This window comes from Ischnura elegans, chromosome 3, assembly GCF_921293095.1.
Source record: "Ischnura elegans chromosome 3, ioIscEleg1.1, whole genome shotgun sequence".
NCBI lineage: Eukaryota > Metazoa > Arthropoda > Insecta > Odonata > Coenagrionidae > Ischnura > Ischnura elegans.
Genome location: NC_060248.1, coordinates 135,303,924 through 135,326,594, shown reverse-complemented (window position 1 = coordinate 135,326,594; position 22,671 = coordinate 135,303,924). Strand labels below are relative to the sequence as shown.

The 22,671-nt window shown below is 40.4% G+C and overlaps 1 protein-coding gene across 2 annotated transcripts in view; it reads left to right on the top strand.

Moving 5' to 3' along the window:
- Nucleotides 1-22,671, top strand: part of LOC124156620 (cleavage and polyadenylation specificity factor subunit 1) — a 153,741-nt gene that overhangs the window by 6,512 nt on the left and 124,558 nt on the right. For both annotated transcript variants that reach the window (XM_046531267.1, XM_046531266.1), the window contains exons 6-7: nt 7,953-8,203; nt 18,591-18,772. In XM_046531267.1, the coding sequence (XP_046387223.1) occupies nt 7,953-8,203; nt 18,591-18,772 (433 nt within the window). The remainder of the gene's footprint in view (nt 1-7,952; nt 8,204-18,590; nt 18,773-22,671) is intronic.

Genomic DNA, 22,671 nt, shown 5'->3' with positions numbered 1-22,671 from the left:
GAGCAAGGGGTGCAAGGCAACAAATTACTTTTGCAGCGTACCCCAACATGAGTAAAGGTTCTTGCCAGGTTGTCAGCTGATCACGATCTAGTGTTCTTCAATTCAGGTTTAGTATGTTGCCTTTATTCAGAGACACCGTTTTAACTTAACAATGATCTTTTGGTTACTTCTCGCCATGGCAGATTTGAGCGAAAGAGAATAAGGTTACAGATAGCTGCCTTTAGTCTCATGGCTTATCATGTGACATGACTAGAGCTATGCCATGAATCTATGAGGAGTCGTCACTAATGAACTTGATTGTTGAATGCTGGAAGAGTATCCTTTTTATGCCAAAACAACCAAGTGGAAGCAGATTGTCGAGCAGAGAGAGAGAGAGGCCAGAAGTGCCTAACCTGGCTTCATTAGTTTCCATTAACGTATCCCAAGAATTGTTTTTACATAATTGGGAGATAGGAAAAGTGAAGTCTTTTATGAGCAGTGACTTTTTCAAGACTCGAGATAAGACAAAAAATATTCTCAAAAAAAGGAGGCGGAAAAGACTAAGTTGAAAATGTGTTGGTATTTATATTGATGTGGAACCTTATCCTCCCTTTCTCTTACACTTGGCCATTTCAGTCCCGCACAAGATTGTAAGTCATGAACTGCTATTCACTTAATTTCAGGCAACAAAATTGGTATAGCAGCTTCCCTTTTTAACCCTTTCGCGCCAGTCGTCGGGTGGAGCCGACGGGCATTTTCAAATGCAGAACACCTGACCTCGGGTATAGCTGTGGCGGATTTTTCAATGCAGACGACCGGGCATCGGCTCTGGCCGACGCAAGGGAAGGGAAGTGACCGCTGAGGTAGCAATTGTCCGATGCATTCAGGCCCGGCCTGAGACCCGGCTTAGCGAGTCCTTAGGGCCACTCCCCATAGGGGCAATAAAGCCCAGCCCTCCCAACCACTTACGATCATCCACACCGCAGGAATCTGTTGTATAGTAGTTACGTTTTCAATAGTTTTTTCAGTGATATGTTTTATTGCATACTACTATGTTTTTATACTTTGAAATGAATTCTTCGTTTTGTTCTGGGCCCAAGCAATTTTTAAACAGAATTTTAGGGTTAAAAATAACGGACTTCCAGGCTGATAGTCTTATTACCTTACATTTACTAACTTTGTTGTTATTAATGCTAGAAACCAATTTAAAATTCCACAATGCTTAAAAAAAACGTTAGTTATTCTTTTAGAAGAGTACCGTATAAGCTTGTGTAAGAGGCGCACACATGTAAGAGGCGCACCCCTATTTTGAGGATCGAAGCTATAAAGAAAAAATTTTGCGGCATTTTTTTTATCCTATCATGCGGTGTTGCAGATGTATGCCTGGAATTTCGACAGTAATCGAAATTTCCTCTTTCGGTACTATTTGAAAGAGGAAATTTTGATAACTGCGGCGGTAATAGCGGCATAAGAGGGAGTAGAAAGAGTTCCGATCCTCTCTTCGCATACACCATCGCTCTACGTTGCTTGTCCTACTCACGAACAATTTTGTTTAAAAGCTCTCGCTGAAGTATTGCAATAGAATTGCAGCCGTGGAAAATTTTAAGGCAAAACACGACAGGCACATAGCATGATCCTTCCCAAGAGATTGGACAACAATCGGGGCAATCTCAGCGCCGTAGGATAATAACCACGTCGTAGATTTAAGGCCCCTTGCACACGCACCGATTTTGGATGGCGGGTAAAATATCGGCCGTCCACATTCCAATAGTGAACAATGGGAGAGCATTGGAGCTTGCACACGTACCGACCACGCGCCGGCACCGGCAAAATGCCGGTTAGCTGCCGGCCATTGTCACTGTGGGTCGCCGGCGCCGGCTAAAAAACATAGCAACTTATCGTTTGACCGGTAAAAATCTGGCGTGTGTGCAAGCATCGCTTCGCCCGTAAAATATCGGCCGATATTTTACCGGCTGTCCAAAATCGGTGTGCGTGCAAGGGGCCTAACGGAACTACACTCGGCCCTCCATCAGCCAATGCCTCTGCCGTTTTTTTCCTTTCCGAGACTCCACAGGAAAATAGGAAAATTTCAAGTTACAGGGGAACAATTGAAAGGTGTTTCATCCCTACCCCATCTCACCAACTGACCTTTTTCGGTCTACCAGGTTCAATTTTCCGAGTTTCTGGAGGTCAAATGCTAGGTGAGTCACCTTCTGAGCTCGGAGATATCTCGATATCTTTCAGCAATTGTAAGACACGCACGAGGTTCTAAAAAGAATTTGACCTAACGCGATGTTTATCTGACAGCATTTTAGTTTTTTGAGCTCTAATTGATTGACACAAAGATTTATAGCTAAAACAAGGCTACTAATATTCAACATAGTCCAAACAGCATAATTTCGGAAGAGACAAGCGTAGCATAAGCGCATTCAAACAAGACGAGACGGACTGGAAACTTCAGGTACTAATATTCAAGGCTACTAATATTCAACATAGTCCAAACAGCACAATTTCGGAAGAAACAAGCGTAGCATAAGCGCATTCAAACAAGACGAGACGGACTGGAAACTTCAGGCAACGCAAACTGCGTATATCACATTGCTGCGCCTTCGCCCCTTCGCATTAAAGGCAACGACGTCACATGCAAGATCGGATGTATTCTTCCCTTGCTCCTTCGCTCATAGCCTCGTAGCTTGAAATACGGAGGGGAGGGAGCGCGCTCCTTCCCCTCGACCTCGCCTTCAGCGCTCTTCACTTATAAGCATTTCCGATTTCTTCTATCCACCATTTAGTCCAACAATGAATGCACTCGTTCGAATTTTTTAAACCGCAGGTTTAGACACCAATATAATTTTCAGTTGCAAAAATCCTCATATTAGCGTCTGAAGATGATTTTTGAAAAATCAGGTGCTCAACGTAATGGAAATTGCTCGGCAAGACAGATGTTGACTATTAACCAGGTATGTCCTTCAAAACGACGCGTTTCTATACGTTTGATAAGCGATTACACTATGCAGTATAAATGCCGCTGGATTTCCACTCGTGGCAGCAAATTTAGCGCGCGCTCCGGAGCGAAAAACCCCGCGCGATCTTTTCAATGTTCACCTCTGGGGTACCGACGTGACGGCGCGATGCTTGCAAGAAATTCAAACAGGAGCATTTAAAAAAATACGTCACTAAGGGATAAACTCCCCTACCTGCCGTTTGATTTTGACCCAGGGTTTCAGATGACTGACTCACGCTGAAAACCAAGGCCACTCAGTTCCCCTTGGACTTGCGACCGGTGAAGGGGAGGGGGGGAGATAAGAAGTTTGTGTAAGAGGCGCACCCCCATTTTCGGCTGCAATGTCTGGGAAAAAAGGTGCGCCTCTTACACGCGCTTACGGTAAATCATTTAAAATCAACTACAATGTTTGGTCGAAAAAAACACTGGTAATGCAATAAGATGACCATGGATTCGTGCTATGATAGGGTTAGAGGGTGAAGCCCAGTGGCCGGGGCGAGGGACAGACACTCAAGTCAGCTGTTTAGTCTCAACTCAACAGCTGACTTGAGCTCCTTGACTTTTTCCAATATTTCCTGTTCGGTAAGGCCTTCAACTATTTTATTTTACGTTTTCTATTTTGTGAGTGGGGGAGTAATAGTATGATATTGGGGATTTTCAGATTTTTTCCCCAGTTCATTCATCTACTCTTCTACTTGCGACAATGAGGGAGATGGAAATCATTGCTGAAGAAACAAAGAGAAAATTCAATAAGGTATTCAAGGCGAAAAGATACAAGAATACGACGTATAGATAGACCAGATGTTGGAGAGAGCAAGTGCAGAAGAGGCAATTATCGAGAAACAATTACAATTAATCACCCAAAAGGAGATGGAGAGGCTAAGAAGGCAGTGTAACAAAGGAATGACAGTATCACAGGTCCCTGCAATCAACATGAAGATTTCACAATTCGATGGACAGAAAGGAGCGAGACCTATGCGGTACGTTTATGAATTGCTGGCATAGCAAGAAATATATCAGCTGAAAGATGGTGACATGCTTAAAATCATCAGGCAAGGCATGATAGGTCAGGCCGGGGAATGGTTGACTGCCACGTCTCATCTGCACGCAGATATGGGGAATTTTAAACACCTATTCTTGGCACAGTTTTGGGGGAAGCAACAACAGATGGAAGTGAGGAAGATGCTTGATTCCGGCCAATATAATGGAAGAGGAAATATGAGCAGGGTGGAGTACGCCACACAAAGAATAAGTGCAGCAAAGGAGTTGCAACCTGCCATGGAGGACGACGAAATTATTTATAGGCTCGAGCATCATTTTGGGCCAGAAGTAAATGCAGCTGTTATTACGCGGCATATTACAGCATTACCACAATTTTTGGCAATGCTGGGACGGTATGGCAAGGCCATAAAAGAACGATACCAAGAGACCAGACTGGAGCCGGGGCAGCGAGAGCAACAGGAGGAGGCGAGATACAAAGAGAGGAGTGGTAATAGGAGGGGAAACGGAATGCTGTACCACAAGAAGACCGACGCCAGCCATGGAATGAGGAGCGTGAGAGGGGACGAGATCCAAGCAATAGATATAGGAGGGGAGAAATGGATTATCGTAGAACAGCTGATCACGTGGATACCCTCATTTTTTAAAAGAACGACTATAATAATGTTGCTGGGTGAAAACAGGAAAACTAGATAGGTCTCGATGTACTTCATGTCCTGATGCATCGAAGACCAAAGAGACAGGGGCAGTCGAGAAGATGAATAGGGAGGAGAAGAGGAGGAAAGAGAAGATAATTTAATGAGTTTCATCACCACAAGAACTACTGGAAGAAGAGAAAGAAGACAGAAATCCAGAAGTCAAATTCCCAGAGATAGAGATTAACTGCTTTATAATGAATGCACTTAAGACACAGGGTCGGAGATTACTTGAATGAGTGAATAATATTATGATGAAAACCGAGAATATTTTAATGAAGTGATGGAGTTACCGGTAAGAGGAATTCAAGTAATGGGAGCCGTTGGATGGAAGAGTGGTAGGATTAAAAAACAAATATTTCCCACTATGACAATTGGAGGTATTTGTGTCGATTTAAATTGTACCGTAGTACTGGGGTTAATAAAAACAATCATTCTGGGTACAGACACTTTGGATATGTGGGAGGAAAAAATTGACTACAGAGATCGCGCCGTAATTATAACGCAAGGCGATAAGACGGTGAGATGTCCATTCAAAGGGGCGGAAATACCTTCAAAGCGGCTAGTGATGCACATAGAAGAAAGGCAGATGGAAAGAGGATATGTGACGTGAGAGAGAGAAGTGATTTCTACAGAAGGGATGGAGGACAGCAATGAGAAGATCCCAGAGCTTTCAAGAGAAGAGAAGGCAGTATTAGTGGAAGAAATTAAGTAGAGGAAGGAGATATTCAGGAATACGCCTGGGAAATAAAAGGGTATTCATATAGAATTTAAGTAAAAGAAGATGAAGAATTTCATAGTAAATGTTATACTTTTCTGCTGAATCTATGGGAAAGGGCAAGGGAAGCCATGAAAGAGCTGTTACTCCAACGAGGCTATCGAGAAAAGCACGTTACGTTTGAATTAGCCTTCTTATGCCTGCATAAGGAGGCTAATTCAATTCGTTTGTGCATAGATGGAAGGGTAGTCAATAAGATTATAAAGCCGGATTATGCTACATCCAGAACAGCGCAGGAGTTATTCCAGGAATATGCAAACGCCAAAATTATTTTTTGTCAAAATTATTTTTTTCTGAGAATTTTTTGTCAACAAGCACACAAAGGTTGGGTAAAGTGGTTACCTGTGGCGGAAAGGTGTATGAATGAATCTATTGAGATACACGATGACGCCTGGGAAGCAGAGAGTGATTCAGATTTGACAAAGAAAATCCGTGAATGCATCGCGAAGAAGGGGGAAAATAGGCGACTGAGAGAAGAAAGGAAAAATAGAAAATTTTGAAGCGGGAGACCTAGTGTTGATACTGTGACCTCTAGTCAAGGGGAGAGTGGGAGGGATTGGGAGTGGACGAGAAAAGGGGAAGGGATTTTTTTTTTTCGGGAGAGAAAGGGGATGGGGTGCACGAAAAGGGAAAGGAACGTATGAGTGACCTCTTGGTGATCGGTGCACTTGAAAAAAAACGAGAGCTGAGAGAGAGAAAAACTGAGTTTCTGCTTTTTGCAGCTCCTGGTGAGGGCTGTTGCCTTCTGTCGCATCTCCTTGATGGGGTAGCGCGGGACGGCTTACCTTTGGCGACAGAAAATTACCGGTCAGTTTCTTTTCTCCTGTCGCACTTCAATTTAGCCCGTCCACCCACGCCACATCCCGACAAATCTCCTCTGGCTGCACACTCGCCAGCAACACTTCAACAAAACCAGGCCGACTTCTTTCTTTAGGGTGGCAATCTTACGCCCAGGGTGACCCAACTCGTTCTCCTCCCGGCGGCCACTCTCGATAGTCGGGGTGTACCTGGGGTGGGGGCAGGGGGAGGGTTCATAAACGGATGCTCTCTCGAGCCACATCACCATGGGGGGAAAGAGGGGGAATTTCTTAGTTCGTCTCAAAACACGGGGACTCGGGAAACCAAGAATTGAAGGCGGGGGAGGGGAAAATGAATCACGCTCACATCGTTTGCTCGCACACAGGAACAATCCACACATACACAAAAAATAAACCTCTGCTTGACCATGAGGTAAGGCTCTCCCTCTCTCAAAGTGTCCATTCAACCCATAATGTCACCAGCTAAATGGCGACGGTTGCAATACGTAAGGATCCAGTTTCATATAAGGAAAGAAAAAGTTATAAGGCTTTCTTACTGATCTATGAGGGTCCATACAGAATCAAGGATTTCCAGGGTAGATCTTTGTTCCTACTGCAACATCCGATAATAGAAGAAGAACGTGGAGTATTCCATGTGTCCAAGATTAAATGGTATTAGGGTGAGTTCACGAACACACTCCATCAACCATGACATTCCATATAACATGACACGCCATTGAAGTTATCGCAACCATGACTGAAGAGAGACTGATATTTCATGTGGAGCGACAGTGTTAAGATTGCGTAACCACAGTAGAGGGAGTAGTTACATTGTATATTTATGAGAGTCGTTGAAGGAAATGAGGAATTGACTGTAGGAAATAAATGTATAATGCTACGGAGTTACTTTGTATTGATTTGAAAAAAATTTTATTAGATATGATGTTGTGATGTTTTAACGTGTAATGTTTTAAGTGTTTATTGATTTTCAAGAAGTGAAATGGACTATAAGACTTGATGTGTAAGATGTTGAGATGTATACATTCTTATCTACCAGTCGCCATTCCAGCGGCATGAAAATTAGACAATATACTTGAAAGAAGGAAATACCAAATTTATGTCTAAATTAGAATATATAATTGGTCATGACCTTAGGGTATAAGGAATGATTTTGACTATTAAAATTGTCTGTAAATTTATTATTTCATTTTGTCAAGTAAATTGCAAACGTATCTCTATACCTGCAATGTTTCGTGTATTTTCTTTTCCGACGAGCAAGCTGGGGCGAAGTAATTAAAATATAAGGTAAGAGAAGATATTGAAATGGTGGTTTCTTTCCAGGTAAAAGATTTTCGTGTTACATGTTTAACCACAACATGGGGCATAATAATGCGAATTGGAAAAACAAAACAATAAAAATTTCTTGTTACAACCTAAAAATCGTTAGAATAAGAATGCATCTGGGTGGATAGATTTGCATGACTTTGTTCTCTTCATTTTTAAGTGCTGCACCTATGCACATATATAAATATGGGTGTGCCTAGGGATGGCAACAGTTTTGTTAACCATTCAGTCAGTGAAACTGTAGTCATCTGAAGTCAATTGATGTGGGTGCAGTACCCAAAAGTGCATAGAGCATGAGCATACATCTATTCATTATTTTCATGCTAATTCTCTAAGGAATTGATTTGTCTCTTCAGGCGGATAGCTGTGCGGAGAGACACCTGCTCCCTGGTGGCCATATCGTTGAACATTCAGCAAAGAGTCCACCCCATCATTTGGTCTGTTTCCGGGCTGCCTTTTGACTGCCTCCAGGCAGTGCCTATACGTCGTCCCATTGGTGGGACACTAGTCTTGGCTGCCAATGCCTTGTTGTACCTGAACCAAAGTGTGCCACCATATGCTGTTTCCCTCAATTCAGTTGCTGATAGTTCATCCAATTTTCCCCTCAGTAAGTTTTCCCAACAAAAAAAAAGCTGTCCAGCCAATCGGCCATTGTGTGTGCATTTTCAGTCCCTGCAATTATGCCTGCATTATTATTCATGAATAGGGACATGCAAAAGTCGCAAATGCGATAACGCGAATTTTAACGCGAATTCCGGGATTTTCCCGCGAAATACGCGATTTCCGGCGTTTTCCCGCGAATACGCGAATTTCGTATTAATTGCGATTTTCTCCAATTCATGGGCGATTTTCACTAACTCAGACGCGATTTTCACAATTTTTTTCTTCTGCTCATGCTCCTCCCACGAAATTGTTTTTCGAGGCGTACATTTAAGCCGTAATATTTTCCCTGCATTGGCCGCTTTTCGACGCGACGAATTTCCATGGGCCGCCGTTCACGGCTCAGCGCCGTGAGATGTCTCGTTTGAAAGTGGCCTGAATTTCACGGAACCGTGCCGTGAACGGCGGCCGGCGAAAAGTCGTCGCGTTTGAAAGCAGCCTCAAGATAGCACGATGTGTATTTCACGCCATAACGGCGCACCGCCGGGCCGGATTGAACCTTGCCTTGCTGACCGTCAACAACGCCGTGCCGTCAACTGCGCGATTCGACTCGCTTGAAGACATGCATTGAGACCAATGGTTATTTGAAAGCACAGTGCCGTGCCGTTGACGACGGCCGGAGCAAAGCAAAAGCCTGAAAGCGGCAAAAAGTGGCTGTGCGCCGTCTATTCCGTGAAATACTCACGGAGCTACATTGTAGCAGCTTTAAGCCAAAACGACTTATCGCCGGCCGCCGTTCCCGGCACAGCGCCGTAAAATTCAGGCCACTTTCCGACAAGACGACTCTCTGGATTTCACGGCGCTGTGGCGGGAACGGCGGCCGGCGGCCGCGGAAATTAGTCGCGTCGGTGAGCGGCCAATGCCGTGAAAAAATTACGGCTTAAATATACGCCTCGAAAAACAATTTCATGTAGAGCAGAAGGAAAAAAATTATGAAATTTGCGTCTGAGTTGGTGAAAATCGCCCATGAATTGGAGAAAATTCATGATTTCCACAAAGAAACACACTCGAGGAAATAAGGCGACTTGTTTGTCCGGAGGATGTCTAAACCGCATTCACGATGTCCACAAAGTAGCCAAAATGCCATGGGAATCAGATGGTTGACTTAATAAAATTACTGGAGGGTTCAAACTATCCAAATACTCACATTCTATAAAGAGATAACCCTTTCGCTGCTAATGACGAAAATATGTGGCAGGACGTTTCTTGACCCGGGAGACGAAAGGCGAAAATTTTTGCCTGAGATTTTCCTACGCAGGCCTAATGCCGAAAATACATTTTCTTGCTCTCCTCCTTTTATGACATTCGTGGGTTCGCAAAGTCTTAGTTTCGGGACCCAACACAGGCCAACACCATGGACTGGCAAAATCTGTAACTGCCGAAATCCGGAAGCATGAACCTAGACCCTCGTCTCTTATTACCCCTCTTTTTGGCAAGGGACCGCAATAATACAATTGTTCATTCAGTTAGTTTGCAAAATAAATATATGGTTCTTTCTTAAAAAAATATAAACGAAGAATTGAATTCTTTGTCTTTTGGCAGAGTTTACAATTTTTAAATGAAATTCTACCATAAATATTAACTTATATCTCGATTTCACTATAAAATCAACATGGAAATTGTTAAGGCATTAAATTCGTTAATGCTGACGGTAGAGCTTCATTCAAAATTTTAAAATTCTCAGAATAAATCGAGGAATTCAATTGGAAGTCTGCAATTTACGTGCAAGCAACAATCATCCATATAGCTAATTCACATAAACAAAGCATGAGTTGACAGCGAACCAATGATGCTGGTAGGGTGGTAAACCACGAAAGGAGGGAGACCAACTACCCTCAGAGTCCAAGATAATGCAAAATGCCCACTAGGAAGGATCAGAAAAGGTTGGTGTTGAGAGTGTTTGATTATCTGCAAGACCTTTCTTAACAGATGTCCAACATAAATGCTCCATACAGAGGGGACCAAGGAGTCTCATGGAGCGCAGTCCCGCATTCATGTTAAGGAGAGAACTCCACCATTTTGAAAGAGTTAAAGAAGTTAAAAATGAGCCTCGAGAAAATTCATAAGAGTACTTTTTTAGATAAAACCACTTATTAAATCTGCAAAACATGAAAACCTCTAAAGCAGCTGCTGTAAAGTCAATACCTATGCAGATGGCTGAAAAAGCGTCAACCAAACTTAGTTCTCTTATGGTAGAAGACCTAAGCAGAAAAATAGGTACATATTTGAAAAGATCTCAGTTTTTGATCCCCAAGAAGTTCCGTCTACAGACATGAACCCTGACTTAAAAACAAAAAATTCATGGCCTGGAATCAATGGAGACAGAGAAGTTGATGTTGGGGTTGGGAGGATTACAGAAATTACTACAAAAGCAAAATTCCCGGGGTTCAGTGGATGTAATTAAAGCAATCCAGGAGCTCAAATGTCTGAGACATCCTTTGCATCTAATTGCCTTTAAGCAATTTGGATCACTTCTGCAAACATGGACTGAGAAAGATTTCTTTCCTGCTATAACGCTGTGTTAACAGATAAGAGAACAAATGTAAAAGATGACAACTTGATCACAATAGCAATATTTCATTTGAAATTACAGACATTTAAAAGTAATTTCTCTCTAAGTAAGCTAGATATATGTATACGCGAAGGATAAATATGTAAAATAGGTTAATTCAGTCAATACTCCATGTATATTATTGCTTTAATTATTCCCAATCAATAATATCCTAAATTTAAGGCAATGGGTGGGCCACTGCCCTCAATCAACATAAATTACTTTGCCGTTAAAATAACACCGATTTCAGGGCAGAATAACATCGCTTTTGTAGAAAAATAACACCACTTTTGGCTATAAAATAACCCCACCTTTTGCATGTCCCTATTCATGAATCTTTGTTCCCACCTGGAATTTCAATTGCATTTCACATAAAATTTGGCCATTTCATCACCCATTTTTCTCCGGCCTCAAATTTGTTTGTCGAGATTTTAAGTGCAGTAGCTGGGGAGAATATTTACTACCGCATTGAAACATGGAATGTCAGACGAGACAAGAGAATCAAATGTCTTGGCTCTATTGTAAGATTCGAAAACACAAAGGATAGAATTGCAAGTGACGGCAAGTGAAAATTAATTAGGAGGAGGTCGAAGCAGCTTCTTGGTTTGCTTTGAATAAATTTAAATTTTACTTACAAAATTTGTTAACTAACCTATTCCTTGTCCTTGTAAATACATAAATATAATATTATTTAAAAGTATTGAAGTAATATTGGGTGGTTGAAAATTCTTATCCATCGCAGTAATCACGTAATATTAACATGGAAATTAGCAAACTTTCCCTGGAAAAGCTGCAATTATGGATAAAAATTTCTTCATTGATTGGCTGGACACCCTAAAAACTTTCACTGATATCAGTGCTTTTCTTCATTTTGCAAATTTCTCGGGTATTATGGCATTTATCATCCCTTGCCAGCAAATTGCAAATAATCAGATTTTTTTGATAAATTCATTTGTAAAAATCATACGTATTATGTACTACTCAATCACGAGTTTTCTGATATTCCAACTACCCCTAGTAGTTCTGCATTATTTCTTACATTGGTCGTTCAGTGAGTAAAGTTCAGTAAATGTTAATGTTATGGATGAGTCGGTTCTTAAACTTTTTCAGTCCTTGGTACCAGTCCAGTTCTCGCCCATTGGTTCTCGGTTCTCGATCCTCGGTTCCAAGAATGAACTCTTACTATCTTAATTAATGGCAAATTTAAATGAACGACCGGAAGAAGTGAATGAAAATAACTTCATTGAAGGTGTAAATTAGCAGGAAAGCTCTGTAAAAAAAAAGAAACTTAAGATAATCTCCACAATTTTATTTGCCAAGTAATAAAGTTAAACAACACGTTGTTAAAGAATGTATGATCGACCAATATGTCACATTACATCAGAGAGCCACTGGTTCTTTCTCCAGGTTTTGATTTTAAAAAATTCAACATTTTACCCTATCTGGGTCTTATCTATTATTTTTTTTGGCAGAATTATTGCCATGAACAGGCGTTCACTGAAAACAGTAGTGGTCGATATTGATTTTGAAGGGCTACGCGGAAGATGCTTGGATACACAGTTTACATATGTACTGCATAGCATCAGGATCAACAGTGAAACTCCCCCAACATCTGATGGCATCATCCGTTAATTTGTTGTAACTTGTCAGTCAGTTCAGAATATGTATATTGTATTCTACGATGTAGCTTAAACTGTTACTTTAATTGACAACTTGTTCACATCATTTACTGTCACAATTGTTATAATCTCAATAATAAACTGTTCAACAAGCCAGTAGAGCGACACCATCGATAAACTTAGCGGCCGTGAGTTAACGCAAAATTGTAATGCAGTGTTGCATTCTGCAGGATAACCACATCTTTCGGTGCCTTGCATAGTAGGGTGGGCCGAAAAAAGGTTTATTTTCCTGATAAAATTTGCCCTACGCAGGAAAGTTGCGAAATGATATAAGGATCTCGCACACAAAATTTTTTTCAAATCAAATAATATTAACCACTGCCGCCCGAGCTCTAAAGTTTAAAATTTTGCGAACAATCAGGCTGATTTCAGAATCAGCCTGATTGGAGTTCCACCCATGTCCCCCCCAGCCAACCTTTCGAAGGACACGATTGTGAAAGGACATCAATTACTCTGACAAAATTATTTTGTGATTTTTTTCAAATTTCGGCTGAATTTCTCCATCTCTCATGCATGATAATGCCCATCCATGCCTGCATTCTATACTGCACACGGATTTTGATGCTAACATTACCATTTGTACCATCCTTTCAACTGCTTGTGTATGGCAGGGAAAAGGTACTTCTAATACAGATCTTTCCGTAACAAGGTCTTCCAAGTTTTTGTTTGTCATCCCAGCTACTATTGGTTGTTGATTTACCTCAATTGGTTCCCAGTCAACCAAGTCAATATAATTTTGAACATTGAAGTTTAGAAAGATTTTGTGCTTTCCCGGCGAATGGACTGAGTGAAGAGTTCTTGGGATCGCCACCGGGTCAGGAACTCCATATCTGCCGACATTTCGATGACCGAGTCGGACATCGAAACGTCGGCAGATATGGAGTTCCTGACCCGGTGGCGATCCCGAGAACTCTTCACCCATGGAAGGTTAGCTTTGGAAAATTCGAATTTCCTCAATTCCTCCTGCTGAGTTTCTCTCGATTTCAATGTATTTGTGATGGCCATTGCACGAATTTGTCTGCGTTTATTGGCTAACATTGCAAGCAGAATATTCTCTGTGTGAGCAAAATTACATTTCCCTGAATCATAGGGTAGCGGCGTAATTTGATGTCTCTATCTATATATTTCATAAGAAGAATCATGTTCATAATATTCTTCGGGCCTTCTGTTCAAAATTGTCTGAATTTTAATGTAAACCGCATTGGAGCGTAAACTTTGATAACAAATTTTGCCAGGGTCATCAGTTCTTTTGACGGTGCTGAACGATAGTTCATTGCAATGAAGCAGGCAAACAAACCAATGCAAAGGTCTTCTTAGGGCCATTTCCATTCTCCTGATTACTCTGGCATGGCTTCCGGTGTTAACCTCAGTTCCATCGCACACAATTGCTTGGTGTCCATCGATAATGATCATTTCCTCCCCTAGAAAATTCATTATGGAATCTTAAGAGGCCAATAGCTTTGCTGACACATGGGGTGACATGCCATAAGTAGCGTGAACCGGGCTCTTGAACGAGAGTTACATGCTCCTCACCTATTGTTTTTCACTTTGATTGACTATAAACGAAAGCAGAGTCTTTCCTCTCGTCGAAGTAAAGCGCTTGTAGTTAAACAGTTCCAACATTCCTCCGAAGAGACGTGCGCAATCTTTCTCCTTCCCTTCTAACTTTGTTCTTGTCAACAAAAAGTACATCGACTCCTTGAGTAACCAACCCGATATCTATTAGGTGCGCAGATGCAAGTGCTGCAGAGGTATGGTTTGATATGCAAAATTATTCACAGGATGATGCAAATCTTAGCAATTTCAAATTACTTACATTAAACTTTTTCCATGAAATCCTCTCCTTCACTTGCATTACATAACTCTCCATTCAATGTCATTTCATCACCTGAGTCTTCCGAACAGTAGTGTTATGACAAAATAGGGTGGAACATTCGGGTGTTCCTTTTTTCCTTCCAACCTGCAAAGCCTCGTTTTCCTATTTTTGGTCTCCTGCACATCGATGGCGCCTATCTTCATTATCCTGCCACTCCTCTGTCCTTAGGGAATTCCCATTCTAAACAAGGCATTTTCGAAAGAATATCACAAACAGAATCAGTCTCACTAAAGCAATTTACATGCCGCAACATCAAAAAGCTGACGTGCGTGACGAAGAAAGTCTTGCTTCAGATCAATGAAAGCATTCTTGTTGACAGATCGAAGAATATTGCGATTATTTCCGTGATATTGAGTGATTCCTCTAACAATTTGCCTATATCCAACAACTGGGATAGACGATCTATGACAAATGCCTTCAATGGCATAAGCCACTGTCTCCGCGATTCCCGGCAGAGAAATAATGATATTTTAACTTTCTTCTTCAATGTACCGAGAGTACAAAAACATTTTCATCATCTCTTCATAAGTGGGCAAATCATTACCCATGAAATTTTCGGGAGCAACAAATATCACGCACTCCACTCCACACCTGGTACGCTTTCCCTTTATTCTAACCATTGCGTAAATCCTCTCATAATCCTTTGGAAGGTTGGTTGGGGGGACACGGGTGGAACTCCATGGTAGCCTCTTCCTCGTGGTGAGTTCTGGGTAGTTTCTTTACGTAACCAGCAGAGAGCTACTTAGTGAAATGCTTGGTGTTCAGGTTCTGTTTTTTCTCAGCCTTAGCTGAATTTCTTGTTGAAAATAGCTCCACAGGTACGTTATTCGTCATTATGATTGATGTTAATTTCAAATAATTTACCTTATTATTACTTTTTGTGGGATTATTTACTACCAAATGATGACTTATTTGATAAGAAATGAAATTCAATCGAAATAAATATTATTTTACCTGCAATTTAGCCCCCAAAATGGAGTTTTAGAAATGTAGGCAAAAATGAGTTGTGTTGTGCGGGTAGTCTATACTCCAATTTTGTTGTTAATTCATAGACATTTCTTTAACCATAGATTTTGTCAAAAAAACTTCAAATTTCATTTTAATAAACTATAAACGTGTATCCACTCTTTGATATTATCCATTATCCCATATTTTCATAAAATTCGTCTTTATAGCCGTTTGATTCTGAAATCAGCCTGATTGTTCGCAAAATTTTAAACTTTAGAGCTCGGGCGGCAGTGGTTAATATTATTCGATTTGAAAAAAATTTTGTGTGCGAGATCCTTATATCATTTCGCAACTTTCCTGCGTAGGGCAAATTTGATCAGGAAAATAAACCTTTTTTCGGCCCACCCTATTGCATAGGCTTTTAACAACTTACAAATGGACTCTTGGGACGCATCTTACTCACATGTCGAAGAATTACTGTATATGCACATGATTCAATCATAAGACCACTTTCAGACAAAACGATTTTCTGCCGGCCACCAGTCACGCCACGGCACACGGCATTGCAGAGAGTCGTCTCGGGTCATCTTGTCTGAAAGCCGCTTGAATTTCACGCGGTTGGCTGCGGACAAAAACGCATTTCATTTGAAAGCGGACTCAGTTGTCAGTATTGCACATGGTAGACGGTGCATCGCCGGGACAAATGGGCACCATGCCCTTAACGGTGAGATTCATCTCGTTTGTAGACGTCCTTAGTGTGCCGGTCCCAATTCCCGAGTAAGCTTTTGCCCAACTCCCCCTCCGTTCGCTCCAAGGATATTTGAACGAGTGAGGTTAGCCAGCTGGGCGACACACACGTAATTATTTTTCCTGGGTCGGAGGAGTCACAGCCTTCGTCCACCACTCCTTTCCTCCGATCCAGATCAAGGGGACTTGGATTTCAAGCGACCAGCGCCGTTTGATTTGCATAAAATAATAAAATCGAGGGGTTGTGGAGGAATCGTCGAATAAGGTGACAAATCTCCCCCCTTAAATAACATGATGCCAGGCCTATTTCTTTTTAACATATACCAATTTTAATAAATCAAAACATGAGAACAAGAAATAACCCTCAAAACACAAAATACCCTTTGAACAATACAACAAACTGCAATAATTATGAACAATGAGATTTAACACACTTTAGCAATGCCTGTAAAAGAAAATGACATAATCGTCAAGGCAATTTAGGTAGATAGTGCACAGTGATAGATTGTTTAAAAAGGTCCTTCACCTTACACGCATGAGAGCACGAAGCACGCACTAGAGCACACTTTTTAAGCTTTAACAAGCTCCACTAGGGGGAATAGGGAATTGGGGCGTGGTTAGCTTACGCTTCCTTTCTGGCGAGGATCAATTTTAGAAGATACTCTGACAAACAGACGGCGGAGTGCGTCTGCTGGATCGTGGCAGGTACTTCTTCCAGGGCTTCGATCCCTCAATGCCAAGAAACTTGCATAGCGTGGTCCAAAAATCAAAGGCCATCCCCCACTTGGCTGACCCCGCGTGACGTGTGAACCTCATGAATGTCGCGTGAGTAACGCTTGAAGAAGCCGTAAACACATGGGTTCGTGGAAATTGTGGCCAAAATTTTATCATCATGGCAAAGCAAAACATTAATTTTGTTCTGGTTGATTCCCAAAATGAACTGGCATTATTAACAGAGACTCTGAACAATTTTTTGTCTCAAAACGAATCATTTCATTCAAATTAAACTTTTTTAAGATGAAATATTTGAAGTTTTTAGTGAGACAGTATAATCATGGAAATTATCGTGGATGCTTTAATTTGTGGACTTACCATCGTAAAATCCTTTATTAATTACAGCTTTCTAGCTTCTGGATGTGAATTATAAAATAAAAAACAGATGATTTTAGTCAATATCTTTCCCCTGCTAGCTGTTTTCTTGCGCTGTGAAGGGAGGAAATTCAGGGATCTCTCCATTTCTTTCAGGATTGGCATTCAAATTTCGTTGGCACAGCATTTTTTTAAGCAGAGGCCTTGCGCCGATCAACCTTTATGTTCCTGGTAATTTTTCTAGTCAGTTTCGTGCTATAAAAAATGGTAAACATGTGTCATCAAAATAAAAGAGTAACTAAGAGACAGGAATATTTAGTAGTTTTTATTTGCTACGTTCGGCTTGTGAGTGAGTACATATGCTCTCAAAGAGCTAAATTTTATTATAATGGCAACTTTATGATTCCGCTTCTATTTATGTGGGATATAATGATTATTTCATGTTCATTTACTGCATACTTGCACCGTTTTTCACCCTGAGTTGTTAAAGTACTTATTATATGGCTCTTATTATGTGATGGCGGTGGCCTAGGGGGCAGCACTTTGAAATGAGGTTACTAAATAAAGCCCATTGGTTGACCACAGCTAACAGAATTCTTAGGTTATATATTTCAACTAAGAAACCTACCAAAAGATTCATCCAAATAGTGCCATTAATACCAAAAGTCAATGTAGTGATTTAATACAGAATTAAGACATATTCTTTCATCGCCAATGGTGCTCGTCACGTCTTTGAGACCATTTGTGGATGTAGATACATACTTGCCACGGAAATGCAACGCCGTAGTTAATTCATCCATCTAAACACGAGTTCTTCGCACTTTTGGAGAATATTCTTCTTGCAGTGATGACTTATTGTCGACTTACTGTGCATCAGGAGGCACTAAATAAAATTCATATTGCTAGAGAAGATGTAGCAGATAATTTACATCATTGCATTAGGTACAACATTTTTTCCCCATTTGAATTTTGAAGCCATGAATTACGGAGAAGTGATTCTTTGGGAAATCACCAATGTGTCTACCACCGTGCCACCATTTATTTTAATTTAATTTTTAAATCAAATCAGGATTTATCAAACATATCAAATGAAGAACTCATTAAAAAACTCATGCTCACTCAAAAAAAATTTAAAATATTATGTCTGAACATTTTTTGTAAAAAAATTGAAATTTGAGGCAAAAATGCAAATACATAGAAGATTTTGTTGGATTTAGAAAATAAATTATCCCTGTAATACCCATCCAGGTATGCAACTTTAGCTGGGTATTATGATCTGCTCATAGAAAAAGTGACAAAACAAGCCATCCTAATGGTCGCTGATTAAGAGTGGTCATTGAAAGAAGTTTCCATTTATTGTGTCTTTGTATCGAATCTTGTATTGAACTTTCTTGATGTGTTTTGATTTTAATTAACCAAAGTGTCTGCATATATTTATTTACAGAGGTGCAAGAAGGAGTGCGAATTACTTTGGAAGGGGCTCAGACATCTTTCCTTTCTCATGACCGTCTTGTACTTTCGCTAAAGGGTGGAGAACTCTATGTGCTCACCTTGTATGCTGATAGTATGCGCAGTGTTCGAGGTTTCCACTTTGACAAGGCTGCTGCTAGCGTATTGACCACTTGTGTGAGTACTATTTGCCCTTATTAGCAATTAATACAAGTCTTTTTTTACATTTCCTCCATATTTACCAGAATTTTGCTATATTGTCTTGTAGCAGATGGTATAAGCCAGAACTCAGAGGGTATAAATAAGGCCTGACAGGGACTTGAATCCAATTTAAATGACGTCTTCAAACCCTCTTCACAAATCCTTGTGATTCACCCCTTGTAACCATCACAGATGAAAAGTTCTAGCTCAAATTTTCTTCACCCCCTACTGCTTTTCTTCCCAAACTCAAATTTCCTTTGGTATTTCCCTCCACCACAGAGTGTTTAGAGTGAAATTAATGCACGGATTAATCCACAAAACGCATAATCAGTGCATGAATAAGCGGGAGTTGATTTAGTATCTCTCTTCATTTAGTTGCTCTTGCAATGCCTATCGATTGTGTCAATGTATTGCATTGTCAGACTGTTGGGTCCTGGGCATGAGATGATATGATGAAGGTTTTAGTTTTCCCAAAGTGACAGACATCCAATTTATAGGTTGTAAGGTAAGAGCGTGTGAGGTTATTTCAACTATTTCCGTTTTCTATTAACCCAATATCTGGTGCTGGCTGTTTAACTATGTCTATCATGTCCAACATTAACTCTCGATCGAAATTTGGAACATGAGTTCTCAGGCTTTTGATGTGTTGAAATACAAATTTGTTCAAATGAAATTGTTAGTTTCAGGCATCATTTTGTTGAACTCATCTTGAATTACTTAGAAATTTTTATTTTTCACATAGAATTCATTTCTCTACGACTCTTTAGTTAAGACGTCTGGGCATCATCCTCTGGATGGAGGGTGTCAAAATTATGAAATGAATTATATTTGTAAAATACTAAGTTAGGAGTCACTCAAGATTGCTCAAATAGCCATAATGTTCAAAATTGTCATTTGCACCAACCAAACTTTACTGCCTTGGTTTTTGGGGAAGGAACAGGTGACTACAGGGACCAACCACAGCCCATAATGAGTAAAACTTAAATGCTCACTCGCTCACACTACACACAAACACACATACTCACACTGGTTTGACTTCTGGAAGAAAACCCGTGAGAGAGCATGGTCAAAGTGCAAAAGAAGACTAGAATATTCAAGTACAGTAAACTCTCGATTATACAAAGTCAGCGGGACCAGGAAAGTAAAGCACTTCGTAATTACAAACCTCTTTAATTCACGAGTCGCGAAAAAATGTTTGCTTTTGCTCCCACTGTCCTTTTTCTGTCTTTAGTGGCCTTGTTTAACATTTTCGGTGATTATTTTAGATGGAATTTAAAAAAAAAATACTCTTTCTTATTGATTTTATGCTGTGAAAGATCGTTAAAAATCACACCACCTTAGAATATCATTTTGAAAATTTTTGTGCAAGAATTTAATCTGAGAATTTTGTGGACAATAGCGATTAGTGACTATTACCTATGCATAAGATGGATGGATGTAAAAGGTGGATAAGCATCTTCCATTATGGGGCAAATAAAGAGAGAAACGTCACTATCCACGTTCATTTTTTTCTGCTACACACGTTTTATCAGTTCTCAAAATATTAGGTGAAGTGTTGGTTCACTTGCGTGTATTCCCAAAAATGATACCCTAAAATGTGTACCTTAACCTCATTTACTTTTCGTGTGTCTTTTTTCATCATATTGAAAACTATGCAAAGTATCATTAATATAGAGAAAAGTTTTTTTTATCTTAGCACTAAAAATTAGTCGCGCCATTATTTTATAATAAATAGTAGCATGGGAAGGACAAAGCAAATGACTAATTTCTATTGAAAGTCTGCAGAGAAGAAGAGATACAGTTTTACAATCGCAGCTCCTCACACCCATTAGGTATCAACGGCATTGATGACGAAGGAGAACTCTTCGATTGAATTGTCAGCTGATAGGTTGATGGAGCGCCTTACCCGGTCAGACACCCGAGAAGAATTTAATTTGATCATTATTTAGTTTTTTCTTTCTCCCTTCCACGCTAATATTTATTTCAATTTATGGTACGCCTATTTCTAGTGCTAAAACTAAAAAATCCTTTGTCTTTATCAGCGTTACATAGCATCATTACAAATATGGTGAAGAATGAAACGCAAATAAAAAGAAGGGCAAAATATTGAGGTAAAATTTTTCAATAGTTCACAAAGGAAACCAACATTGCAAGATTTTAAATCTGCACAATATTTAGAAAATAATTAGCCCAAAACATGACGTATTTCAAGCATCATTTTAGTTTGTTGATCATGTTTATGGGGGGTTAATAAAAACAAAAATTAGCAATAATTTCAGACTGACATCAGTTTTTGGCTCAATCTTTTCAAATATTAAGCAGATTACCAATTATTTAATCCCATGAAAATAAATAATGGGTTTAAAAAAGTTGGTGTTTCTTTTAGTTTTCCCCAATACGTGATTCGTGCTTCCTAACTTGGATAGAATGATTAGGGTCAATTATAGAATTGGCGAGGCAGGTAGCCCAGCCATATCTTTGCGTGAACAGAATGGTAGGGCATCCTAATCCACCAATTTTCATGGGGGCAAGAACAGACTAAAAATATGTCAAGAAATGACAAAACACGTGTGGCAGCCAATATAAAGAATGTGGATAGCAAAGTTTTCCCCTTAATTTCCCTCATAATGAAAAATACTTCTCCAGCCTCTATCCAGTTAGAAACCTACCCTCATTGCCAGTAGAGGTGAACCATGCACTTCCACTGTCAGAAAGCATTTGAAGGGGGTCGGGGTAAATAAGGGTGGGATGGGTGTTGCCTGGATGAGGAAGTGGGGGCAGGATAAAGAGAGGTGCAGCGTTTGGGAGGAGGAGGGGTGGGTAAAGGGCCTTCAGCCTTTCCTGAGACGACGTTTGGGGGCCATGTTTTCTACGATGCACTCAAGGTCATCACCGGGAAATGCTAGGGAAGGGGAGAGGGAAATGCTAGTGGAGGGGGGTTTGGGATGCGTTAGTTGGGTGTCAGGAAGATCAGCAAAAGGCTGTAGGAGAGTGTAAACAAAGGTTTTGGAAAGAAAGATCTCTCAGAATGGGGGAATTGGTAGGAGTGCTACAAGAAAGCTCATGGTTAGATTCGGAAGTGCCTCTTCACTACGTGTGGCCTGTAAAATAAATTGGCTTGTACTCCACTGTTTGCTGCTTAGACACTCGCTAGAACCCGACTGAAGCCCTTCGCGCATTCTCTCATGAATTTAGTTCAAGCCCATACCTTACGATTCAGCGCTTCCTGGACGAAATACAGCGAGACACCGCCTCCCTCTTGGATAGATAGCAAAGTAACTACGCAAAAACTTAATGCACAGAATCGTCAAATCCCCATTCGAATTGGCAATAGAGGAGCCATTTCACCCTCAATATGGGCTCGTGTGTAAAGTATTATATCATCTGTGATATCCTTACTACATCTCCCCGCCTATTCGTTGACAACCGCAGTACCTATTTTCACCGACCTTTCCCCCCTCCAAAATGTAACGTTGCCTCTAAAATGAAACTTAAAATTGAAAAATATTTCCTCCATCATTGAGTGTAGGTACCTATTAATTCTCTTCTTTCCTCATGTTTCCACACTGTTGATTTGGAAAGTGGTGTCAAGAGGTCGCTTATTTACTGGCAAGATCGTTGAAATTTGAGAAATTTTATGGACTTGGAGCATATTCTTTCTATAAAACTTTGTGTTATGGAATAGCACCATGTATTTACCATAGGCTTTTCGCCAGGACCACAATTTCACTCTGAATAATTTTGTAATATCCTGTTTCGTATAATCAAGAGTTTATTGTACTTGTATTTCAACCTCCTAGAGGCCTCCAAGGAAGTTGAATTGATGATCTTTTCAACACATTGAAGAAATCATCACTTAACTCCCAGTTATTGTG